The 12,880-nt window shown below is 39.1% G+C and overlaps 1 protein-coding gene across 1 annotated transcript in view; it reads left to right on the forward strand.

Annotated features, from left to right (window-relative positions):
- SEMA3E (semaphorin 3E) overlaps positions 1 to 12,880 on the forward strand; it is a 136,777-nt gene that overhangs the window by 52,183 nt on the left and 71,714 nt on the right. The window contains exon 4 of the mRNA XM_075557357.1: positions 5,595 to 5,688. Within this exon, the coding sequence (XP_075413472.1) occupies positions 5,595 to 5,688 (94 nt within the window). The remainder of the gene's footprint in view (positions 1 to 5,594; positions 5,689 to 12,880) is intronic.

Below are 12,880 nucleotides of genomic sequence, written 5' to 3' on the forward strand. Positions count from 1 at the left end.
GTGCATCTTATCTCCAACAGAAGTTCTCTTTCTGAATTGTTTCCTGTTCCTGAGAATTGATTTAGTCACTGCAAATGTATACTTACCATCGTCTGGGACAGTGGTTCTCATCCTTCCTCATGTGGTGGTGACCCCCCCCAACCATAAGATTATTTTCATTGCTACTTCATAATTGTCATTTTGCTACTGTGATGAACCGTCATGTAAATATCTGATATGCAGGATGTGTTAGGCGACGCTTGTGAACGTGTCATTCAACCCCCAAAGGGGTCGCGACCCACAGGTTGAGAACCATTGGTATAAGATTTATGCTTCAAAATAGCATTGTAGTGTGCTCACGGAAGAGGCAATAATTTCATGTTTTTGTTAGCTGTAATTTTTGACAAATACACACACACACAAATGTCCTAAAACACTGATTTAGTAAGTGAAAGATAATGCCATGTCCTTAGCTATTCTAGGATTGACTTATTTGTAAGGTTAGGAGTGTCAAATAAAGTGCTTTATCACTGTAATTGTTCAAAATATACTTAGATGAAAAGTAGTGAAACCACGCACTCACTTGGCAATTAGCCAAGGCGTCTGAACAGCTGTGATAAAAGCTATGGCTTTTATGAGCGATTAGGCTGAGCTCAACAACTTTCCGTCAAATTGTGACTGCTTGTGGCCTCTGAGCCACTCACAGGAACATGCCGGCCCTTCACTAGCCTTAACTGCCAACGCTATTTAATAATCACACCACGAGAGCCATGAGTGGCCTATTCTGGTTACAGTCTCCGTTAACATAGAAACTAAAACATCCATTTGAAAAGTACATTATTTTTTAAGGTACACCATGTTTCAAATAAAACATACTGATAGGTTCTATATTACACTGTTTTGAGAAAATATGTCAAATTAGCTGATTGATTTATCACCATCCGGAGCTTTCACAGTTTTGTAACACTATCCAATAGCAGCAATTCAGATGCCCTGCCAATGCTGGAAACAGAGGCAAAGACCTGTCTGAATTTATAAGTTGAGGAAATTATAGAAAGTAAGGATGTTTGAGTCCAGGAATGATTGTTTTATTACAAATGCTACAAGCTTCAAAGTATCTATTGAAACTTATTTATTCAAAATTTTAAATATCCCAATCTTTAATCTAACTTAACATTGTCTATAATGTTTTAATTACTTAACATTCAGAGTGTTAATCAAGTGTATGAATAAAATGAAAATATTCTTATAACATTGGAAGTAACTGGGCCTTCCCCCCCCCCCTTTGTATATAAAATTAATAGTATTTTCTTAAAATAGGGATAGTTTTATCTTTTAAAAAATACTGAATTGAAAAATTAGCAACTTCAGAACACAGTACTTTAAAAATAAAAATGATAGATTTGCACACGGATATGTTTTAGGATATGAAAGTATATGAATTTTTAGCAGTAATGGAAAAGCAGATTTTAAAAATTGATTTAGCTTGACCATGCTTTGAGGCGATCCACTTGTTAACCCATTTTCGCTGTAAATTGAGTTAATGAGAGATCGGTATTTGTACTCTCTTGGTTAAAGGTGGGAACCATTTACTCAAGGTATAATTAACCTTGGATCGGAGGCATTTGTCTCATCAGGATTTTCAGAGTCAAATTTGGGCTTCATATAAGAATATGTGATTTCAGAAACTCAAATTACTTCAAGGGCAAGACAACTATAAAACTTTCATGGAGCACTGGGTTGAAGTCTGGTCCCTCTTTCCCTGTGGAGATATAAACAATACCCTCTCCTTGGGTGGGTTAGCGCTCCATGCCCCCTCTACCCATTTTTATTATTATTGTTTTTTTCCTTTCCTCACCTCCTTTTTAGCTGTCTACCACGTGTATCCCTATATTTGCTGAGGGGATCAGTTTTCAGGCATCAAAAAACAAAAAACTCATATCATTGTGTGCTCACCTCCACAATACAATCACTGAAGACAAATGGGTTCATAAGCAAATGTGGTGAAGAAAGTTGATGGTGCCCGGCTATCTAAAGATATAGCGTCTGGGGTCTTAAAGGCTTGAAGGTAAACAAATGGCCATCTATCTCAGAAGCAACAAAGCCCATATGGAAGAAACATATCAGCCTGTGCGATCATGGGGAGTCGAAGGGATCAGGTATTAGGCATCATCAGAACAAAAAAAATCTCACCATAGTGAATGGGGGCGGGGGGACTGTGGAGTGGAGACCCAAAGCCCATTTGAGGCCACTGGATATCCCCTTACCCAAGGGTCTCAGGGAGGAGATGAGCCAGTCAGGGTGCGATGCAACAATGATGAAAACTACAACTTTCTTCTAGTTCCTAAATGTTTCCTACCCCCACCCCTTATCATGATCCCAATTCTACCTTGCAAGTCTGGCTAGATCAGAGGATGTACACTGGCACAGATAGGAACTGGAAACATAGGGAATCCAGGGCAGACGATCCCTCCAGGACCAGTGGTGTGAGTGGAGATACTGGGAGGGTAGAGGGAGAGTGGGTTGGAAAGAGGGAACCCATTACAAGGATCTGCATGTGATCTCCTCCCTGGGGGACGTACAACAGAAAAGTGGGTGAAGGGAGATGTTGGACAGGGCAAGACATGACAAAATAATAATTTATAATTTATCAAGGGTTCATGAGGGAGAGGGGAACGGGGAGGGAGGAGAAAAAATGAGGACCTGATACCTGAGGCTTAAGTGGAGAGCAAATGCTTTGAGGATGATGAGGACAATGAATGTACAAACATGCTTTACACAATTGATGAATGTATGGATTGTGATAAGAGTTGTATGAGCCCCTAATAAAATGATTTAAAAAAAAGAAGAAAGAAAATGATGATGGCATATGTACAAATGTGTTGGACACATTGGAGGAATGTATGGATTGTGACAAGAGATGTACGACCCTCCCAATAAAAGTATTTAAAAAAAACTTTCATGGAAAACTGCAAGGGCTGAAGTAGGAAGAAAATGTTTTGGAATGTTGATGGCAATATGTACAAGTGTGCTTAATACAGCTGAGTGATGGATTGTCATAAGATTTCTGAGAGCCTCGCCCTGCCCCCTTAAAATGATTTTAAGAAAACTAATAGAATTTTTCCAGGAACGTTTTGAAATTCCTTTATGTTGCACAAATTTGTGTCTTGTGTTTAACTAAAAATTCTAAAATAACACTGGATTTACCCAATTGTTTTCAAAATGTCAGTTTTCCATGTTTCTTTGGGATTATAGTTTTCTCTGGAACCAATTTTTTCTTAAAATGAACCTACTGAAATGTCAGACGTTGGAAGCCTCAGATTCACAAATCAACAATAAACAGCCTTGAGAGCTAGAATCTGATGAACACTTGGAAAAACCTGTGGAGTCTAAATAGTTTTCATTTTATTGCCTTCCTCTAACCTTTCAATTGTTCCAAACCTGAGGTTCTCTTGCTTTGGGAATTCCTTCAAATTTTGTTCAGAGTTTTATCCACTTACAGTTTAAATTTAGTTCAGTGTAATTTTTGAATAAGCATTTTACTGTTTAAAGAATATAGTTATATTTATTAAATGCCATCATTAGGTATAAAAACTGTCTCATAGAATTTTTAAACTTTAGAAGTCATGAGAGAAAAAGATAAAATTCTATCCCTTCACCACTTTCATATGACCCATATGTGACTACATTGCAAGGGACCTAATATTTATACCCTACCGGTCTTTTTCCATATCTTCTATAATGTAACAATGTCTAAAGTGGCATATTCATAGAAGTGATCATTTACTCTTCCACATAACAATACTATTGGGCATGTTTTTCAAATTTGGGTGAAACTTCTTCGGTAGCTTTGTGGACGAGTCATTCCAATGTAAAAAGCCCCTTTCTTCCCTTCTCATTTGTCATCAGTGGGATGTGAACTCACAAAACCATCCCAGTCATTCTCTTGAATTTGCGCCCTTGACTAATTAGTCAACCATTTGGCTGAACAGAGCAGTGTAGCCACACACCCCTTTGGGGAGAAGGAGGCCTCATTTGTTCAAAAGCTGAGGTTCAATTATAAGGAAAAGGCTGGAGGGAAATAGGAGTCACTGAAACTTTGAAATTAACAAAGAAGGTCTGGTTCTGGTAGCATCCCAAGTGCAATTTCCATGTTACACAATTGATATATGAATTGTAACAAGAGTTGTAAGAGCCCCAATACAATGATCTAAAAACAAAAACAGAAGTAGACAGAGTCTACCAGAGTGCTGACTAGGCTCGCTTTCAAGTTCCAGTTCCACAGCTGTCAACACTGAGTCTCTACTTCCAAATTATTCTTTTTAACTTTTGCATCTACTCATTTTATTGTAGCTATTTTTATTCATATGTGTATATGTACTTTTGTTCAAATAGACACCTTTCCATAATTAAAAAAAGAGGAAGTAGAAAGTTACTTGATTGGGAATGGTCTGATTCAGAGAGAGCAGATGACTGAGAGTGAATTCAGGGGCTAGAACAATCAAGACCATCCTAGAGAGAAGGCTTTCTCCACACACCTCAGCGTTAAGATTGTTGGTAGGTCCTTTGTCACAGACGCACAGGCTCATAGATACCACATGATATTAACATAATGATTATCAGCAATATTCAATGCAAAGTAGTTTGGTGTTCAACACTGAGTTTTATTGCCACATTTCCAAACTGCTTTACCCAAGTCATTTATAGCACATGTAATAAAAAGTTTTTTTTAAATCATTTAAGATTTTTGAAATCTGGGAACATTCTGAGAAAATGTCTGTGATTGTGTGATATGAAATAGAAGAGGGTGAGACTAGTAGTTTTTCATGGAAATATTTATTTTCAGTATCTCATTGTGTGAATCCAGAACTTGAAATACTGATCAGAAGTTATATGCATATGTATGCACAAATTATTTGTATGATATGTTTCTCTAAGAAGTTAGATATTTGATATGTATACAAAGAATAGGTGATGAATAAAAGTAATTGAAAATAACTTTTTCAAAATGTCCCTTGAAAAGTTAATTATTGAACAAATTACTCAAAAATCAGTGATGTCCTGCTTAGACTAAAAGCCGATTTCCATTTTTATCAGGATCCCTGGTGGTGGTGTGGTGACGCGTAGGGCTGAGATTGGTATGGTCCAAAGTTTGAAACTAGGGGCAGCTCTGCAGGAGAAAGACTGGGCTTTCTAGTCCTGGAAACATTTACGGACATTGCCAGAAACCCCCGGAGTGCCGGGGGTTGGGGAGGAATCACTGTGAATCCGCGTTGACTCAATGACAGGGTCTTTGGTTTGGGTCCATTTTCCTCATTTGGTAACCTGCCCTCACCAAGTTTCACTTCCATTGGAATACCTCACTGGCACATCGCAAAGTGACTAACAGTATCTGGTCAAGTGGTAACAAGCGGAAGAGACAGAGAATGCCGAGGGTCTGTAAGAGTCAGATGCTTCGTTAAAAAATCAAGTTCACTCCCCAAAAAACATGTTTAATCCGAAGTACTTACGAAAGGTGTTTTGTAATTAATCAAGAGTTGAGCCATGTTATCCGAGCAATCAAGTGCTTATCAAAGTTGACAGTTTCCTAACGTCCTTTCTGTTTTTCTTCGAAGGAGCCCCTGTTCCACCTGGAATCGCACAGATCTGAGAGGGGAAGGGGCAGATGTCCTTTTGACCCCAATTCCTCCTTCATCTCCACTCTAATTGGTAATTATCACGGTCTCTATCATCATATGGTTTTGAACCTTATTCTTCCACTTCAGTTATGCATGCTTAGCCTTTCTTTGACTACTTTGCACTGTCATAACTATTTCTTAGTGCTGGGAGCAAGAATATTACATTTCAAAGTATGATAATTTGAGCCAGTTTGATGCTAAACTAAGTGCAGATGCTATAAGGTCTCTGTATGTTCTTCTGGAAAAGTCAATTGTGACTTAGTACCTGATATCACACACATTACACAGAAGAAATCACTATTTGCAATACCCAATTAGATGAATACTTTATATACATTTAGTGGAGAAAGTAACTATTGTCACATATTAATTCTCCATCTCTGATTCACTCGGGACATTAGGAGAACTATCGATATTCTCTTCGTTAGTGCCTTTCTTTGAACCACTAGAATTAAGAAAATGTCTCATTGGAGAACTTCAGTGGGATTGATCTAAATTTCTGTTAATCTAGAAACTAGATGACAAAAGACAACACGCTTAAACTAGCCATTCTTTGCACATTTGAAGGATGGAATAAAATGACCATGTCTCATTTGGATTTACAAATAGATTCAATTCATTTAATTGAGACGAGTCATCTGAGAATTCATGTATGGCCACCAGCGCACTCTTAACGTCGCTTTTCCACTGGGAGCTGAACACGGTCCCCGTGCCAGTCCTGCCGCCCTCTGACAGGACAGAGCCGTGTTCAGGTACAAAGCCACAAAGCTCCAGTCACCAAATCCCAATGAGTGAATAGAAATGATTCTGTTTTCTCCATGTTTCTTAGGCGGTGATACAAGAATGGCATGACTGTACGAGGTTCTTCTGTTGCATTCTTGATGTTTAGAGTTATTTATTACTATCAGAATAGTATTTGTAGACAATAAAGAGTGTCATACGGAAACGTGGACATGTCCGAGTACCATTATCCCCTGACTTCTGACAGGATTCCATTCCAATGACTGTGATAAGCTGGTTGCGGTACAGGTTAAATCTCTTTTTTTTAGTTTCCATTATTATTGCTTTTTGTTGTCAGTGTCTTTAGAAGTCCCCTCTTTGAACAACCCGTAGTGAGCATGTCAGAATGATGACCTGAGCAAGTGCGATGCTGCGACAGTGTGTGTGGTCCATAGGACTAATCATAAGATGTACAGAAACTAAGCATACAAAAACAGACGGGCATGTGTTTTGTTGTTACTTATCTTTATCATCCGTCTGGGTCTACCTGCCAACAGTTAAGTGTAAAACTCCTCACTGATGATGAATCAAAAAGGTTATGGTTCACTGTGATTTGATACAGATGTTATCGTGCATTCCTGAGAATATATACATATTTTTCTTGCATTTATTTCGACAGTTAATTTTTATTCTCTTGTACCCTACTCCTGTACTCCTTCATCCTAGTACTGGTACTCACATCCTCAAAGGTAGTATTCAAAAATTATATATATAGGAAAATACTTATATTTTCTCTAACCAAAAAGTTTCATCTACTTTAGCTTTTCAATTTAACATGGATACAAATTGAGACTCTAACAGAATAATTAAGTTTGAAAAAGGCCTGAAGAAAGAGATATAATATTTTAAAGAATACCATTTTGAAGTAAACATTATTTTTAAATAGTTTGGTTTTGATCTGTACCAGATCATTATGTGTGTGCACAAGTGTGTGAAAAGAGAATATGGCAAAGGGCATGTATAGAGGTCTAAATAGATGCATGTACATATTTAAATATATTTACATATGAGGATTGGGAAATAAAACTATGTGCATATATGTGTAGGTTTAGTGTTAAGGTAACATATGGATATTGAGTCTCCGCTCGAGTACTCCCTCAAAGCAAGAATACTTTTTTCTATTAAACTGGCATTCCATGATGCTCACCTTGCTGACACGATCGCTGAAGACAAATGGGTACATAAGCAAATGTGGTGAAGAAAGCTGATGGAGCCTGGCGATCAAAAGATACAGCATCTAGGGTCTTAAAGACTTGAAGGTAAACAAGCGGCCATCTAACTCAGAAGAAAACAAACCCACATGGAAGAAGCACACCAGTCTGTGTGATCACCAGGTGCTGAAGGGATCTGGTATCAGGCATCAAAGAACAACAAATTAAATAATTGTCAATGAGGGGGAGTGCAGACTGGGAACCAAAGACCTATCTGTAGGCAACTGGACATCCCCTTACAAAAGGATTGCAGGGAGGAGATGAGCCAGTCAGGGTGCAGTGTAGCAACGATGAAACATACAATTTTCCTTTAGTTCCTAAGTGCTTCCTCCCCCCACCACCCACTATCATGATCCCAATTCTACCTTACAAATATGGCTAGACCATAGGATGAACACTGGTACAGATAGGAACTGGAAACACATGGAATCCAGGACAGATGATCCCTTCAGTACCAGTGGTGAGAGTGGGGATACCAGGAGAGTGGAGGGAGGGTGGGGTGGAAATGGGGAACCGATTACAAGGATCTACCTTTAATCTCTTTCTTGGGGGACAGACAACAGAAAAGTGGAAGAAGGCAGACATAGGACAGTGTAAGATAGGACAAAATAATAATAATTTATAAATTATCAAGGGCCCATGGGTGAGGGGTAAGCAGGGAGGGAGGTGGCAAAAAATGAGAAGGTGATACCAAGGGCTCACGCAGAAAGCAAATGTTTTGAGAATGATGATGGCAACAAATGCACAATTGTGCTTTACACAATGGATGTATGTATGGATTGTGATAAGAGTGTATGAGCCCCCAATAAAATGATTTAAAACAAAACAAAACAACTAAAGCAAAATAAAAACCCCACAACAAATAAATCTATATATGTGAACAAAAAAGAAGGGAAACAGAATATGAAGATAGGAGACTTTCAATATGAGATCTGGCTTGCCTAAGTTGGTTAAGACTTAGGAAGTCGTCATTGAAACCATGGAAATGACCATTTTAATGAAGGCCAAATCCATAAATGTTAAGAGATTCCTAGGAAGTTTGGTGCTATAAGATTTAAAATACATATGTTTGATAGATAGATACATATTTTTCCCAACATACTTTAGTGATGCTTGTAATTTCCTACAGTAACTAAGACTGTACTTAAGCTCTGGGCTGCTGATGAGAAGGGACGCAGTTCTCATCCACCGGCTGCTCTGTGGAAGAATGGTGTGGCTGCCTGCCTCGGTCAGGACCTGGGCTTGGAAACGCCAGGGGGCGCTGCTGCTTTGAACTCCAGGCCTGTGATCGCTCACAAGCAGCCAGGATTCCTAAGGCTTGAAAATGTCCGGACGCAGAATAGCTTTTTAGCTTTCTTTTACCAGACAGTGCGTAGTACAGTGCCCCGTGCAGAAGAGCCACCTGCAATTATGGAGTGGATGGAATACGCATGTGGGTTCCAAAACGGGTTGGGAATCTTAATGATAAAAATAAGGCCAAAGGTCCTAGACTTTACACTTTATGTAATATACATGGTTTCCGGGTCAAACCCAAGGTTCCAAGAGAAAAGCAATTATTTTTAACCTTTCATTTAAATGGTTAAAAAGTCTTTCTTAAGCCACTCTGCCACTCACCATTCAAGCTCCCTGCAGCTTGTTTGCGCACGGAGCCGAGGCGGGAATTTTAAATTGAAATTTGTAAGGGATTGGTAGGGGTGGGGGTGGGGGGCGGATATTACTGGAGGGACCTTTCCAAGCGAGTTTCAGAGCACATCCAAATCGAATTACACTCCGCTGAAATGCGACGTGCTCGCCATCTGGGTGGCTGCTTGGCTTCTTCAGAAGAGAAATCAAATCACAAGAGCCCTCCAAGCTAAACACACAAGTTATAGAATAATCCCTCCAAAGAGAAGAAATAAAAATATAATTCTTCACATTTATCCCCTCGCTTTCATCCCAAAGTACCTTTGAGAGTTCTTTCCCTCACTGTGGAAATGCAGCAGCCGCTGGGATGGAAACCTGATAACCTATGTGAGCCAGCTACTCTTTAAGAGAAGGGAAGTGAAAACCATCCACCCAGTTGAAAAGGCAGCAGGAATGTGGGCTGGAAAAATGGAGCTACCTGAGTTGGTATTTGGCAAGTTTGATGCAGTTTACTCTGACCGGGGAAAGAATGTATTAATGTGCTATTTTCTGACCAACATGTCTTCTGCTGATGGGTTAGGACAGGACTCCAGCCGAGCAAGGGCCATCTTCAGACCCTGGTCCCTTCTTTGCCTTGTGTTAATTATGAGCCCTTCCCACAAGGATGCACCAATAAAATCCTAATTTGGCAATAGCACTCCTAAAAACTTCAGGACTCCCTGGAAAAAAATATGTGCTCCCTCCAGGAAATTTTTTCATACACTTCTTATCTTTCAATACAATGTTACCTTTAGTTCATTTAAATTCAGTTGACTTGATAACTCATGGTATGGAAGGCTAATGGAAATAAAAAGATTATTTGCAAGATGAAATCCAAGTTAATGCCACATTTTTATCAAATTTATTAATTAACTGAGAAAAAGATTGTTAATTAATAACTTGTAGTAATTCTATATGGGGAAAAAGAAAGCTTTAAAAAGTAAAATAAGGTCCTTATTGAGCTGTGGCCTGTGTTCAGAAACCGACCCAAATGAAATCATATATTAATTAGGTGCTTGCTCTTCCCATGGCACCTGGGTGCCTTACCAAGTGGAATATTTCTGAACGTGAGCTAGCCCTGGTCTCCCAGTGTGCTTGGGAATAGGGCATTTAGCAGGGTATGAGCAATACGAGGAATGCCAACCTAGTCATTCAAACCAGTTTGTTGAAACAGTGTGGCCATTTTTCAGTAGACTACGTTCCTACAGCACTTATCGATGCCTCTCAAGTCATCCAAAGGTACTTAGTACTTATCTTGTCACTAAATTAGCAGTTTCCCGACTGTCCAAGTAAAAATCCCTGAAAGAGATTTTGGCCAGTCATGAAATTAATTAGGTGACTTTTTTTTTCATCTGTTGGGCTGATGCAATCTTGTAATCGCCTCCTTATTGAGTTGATGTCTTCTGTCTGCCCTAACCTCCGGTAAAAGCTACAACTGTTCACCAACAACAAAGGGCTTGCTCTTTCCTACATTGGTCTCTGGGTTCCGTTGCTTTTTTTCTTTGTAACTTCGTGGTTGTATTTCCAGTCCAGGTGACACTTAATATCTGCCATCCCGGAAGTGCCTCGGGTATGCTTAGCTTTTGCTGGTCGTTGAGGGGAAGCTGCTCCATTTGTCATGCACAATTTGATATTTTGCTTTGAAAGTGTCAACCTCGTTCCTTGCATGCTTTTTAGGGATCTCCTGAACTTAGGAAACATGCATTTGATTTTGTTTCCATCAATAACCATTTATGAGATGATCACTGCAATTCTTGTTTCATATTTTTGCCCAGTGCTATACCCTTTCCGACAAATCCGACAGCAGAGTTCACTGCCATGGACATTTTCCTGTACATTCTGTCCTCACAAAGAGAGCTTTATGAACAAGCATCCACAGGACAAATGCTGAGAACCAAAGGTCACCATGGATTGACTGAAAGGGAGTTGGAATATATGCTGATAAATATTAATTATTAAGTTTTAGTAATTGTATACATTATAAAAATATTAACTAGTAAACTACATGTTTTTAAAGTTTTTGATGAATTATATTATGTGCTATAATATCTATGGAGACATAGGTCCTGTTCTATTAAAGGTCTATATTCAGAGCAAGTCAGGGTTTAATAAATATTAGAAAAATAAGTGAGACATTCTAAATAGAAGCAAAATATATGTGCTTATGATCATAAGTTCTACAAACATCACAAGTGAATGTGCTGGCTTGTTTCATGAATTCATCCCACTATAGAAACGTACATTAAAAATTACTCCCTTACCATGTTTTTATCCCTAAAGAGTATCTGTAATTTCGTATCCAAGCCTGCTGCTTGGGAACGTTTGGCAGAATGCCTGTCATCCGCATGCTTACTGTAGCTTCTGGCTGGGACTGTTAGTCCCTGAGGAGCTATTTGAATACTTTACTTATGGTTTCCTCAAGCCAGGGGGAAATTTTTTTTTTTCAAAGGAAGAAAAAGGACCAGTCTTCAATTCCCCAGAGACACGCTCTCCTTTAAGAATCTGGTTTGACTACAGCAGTATCCATGTCACTGGTTTGCCACCAAGAAAATTCAAAGAATAAACAGGCCAAGACCAGCAAATGCAAATGAGCAGGTTCTCATGCGTTTTCCCTCCCTCTCTTGGCTCAGAAACCACCATCTTGAAGTTGATACTAATGCTAACCTCCTGCCACAGCAAAAACAAATCAACTAAAGATACAAACAACATCGCAACACCTAATAAACGACACATTCTTCCCATTTTCCTGGGCATTCCGAGCAAAACATAAGTGTGAACTAGGCTATTGGACTAGATGCACCTTTCTGCTCCATCTTCATCCTTCCAAATGCATTGTCGTCTCTGCAGCTGTGCGTGTCGGAGGCCTTTGGTAGAAGCGTTCATCTAAAGCAGAATCGTTTTCTAACAAAAGTATTCAATTCACTTTTTAAAGTGGGGCAGCTAAGTCAGGCTTCAGCCATGTGCAGTTCCATGAGACAAATGTGTTTCGCATTATTTAGATTTGTGGAACATGCATTTACTATGTGAAAACGAGAAATGCCTGAGTGAAACTTAAGAGGAAAAGGTCACGAACACTACTGTGACTGCTCCCACCTGAACAATTAAAACTGGGTGCTCCCGGCTCGGCAAAGCGGGGACAAGCTGCTGGGCTCCAGCCGCGCCACTCAGGATGCACAATGCTCCCGTCCGCACTCGCAGTGGTCCACAGGAGGTCGGGAGTTAAAGAATTTCAGTCACATCTTAATGTAGAATTAATCAAATTTATGCTTGGTTTTGTATATCTTACAAGGTTAAAGTTATCTGCTTTTAGTGCTTCTTCTATAAAGAGCATATACATTCAGTATAAAATGAGCAAAGGAACAATCAGAATTTTTTTTTCCTGCTGGCTGTTTATTTCTATAGTAGTTTCCAAGATGATTATAACAAATTGATTTGATATTAATATATCTTAAGTAGACTTGTGTAAACAGGTACATTGTTTTACTTTTTAGATTAGAACATAGACTGAGAACATTTTACCATTTGGAACTGCAAGCAACTCCTTTGTTATTTCCAAATAACTCCTCAATG

This window comes from Tenrec ecaudatus, chromosome 9 (assembly GCF_050624435.1).
Source record: "Tenrec ecaudatus isolate mTenEca1 chromosome 9, mTenEca1.hap1, whole genome shotgun sequence".
NCBI lineage: Eukaryota > Metazoa > Chordata > Mammalia > Afrosoricida > Tenrecidae > Tenrec > Tenrec ecaudatus.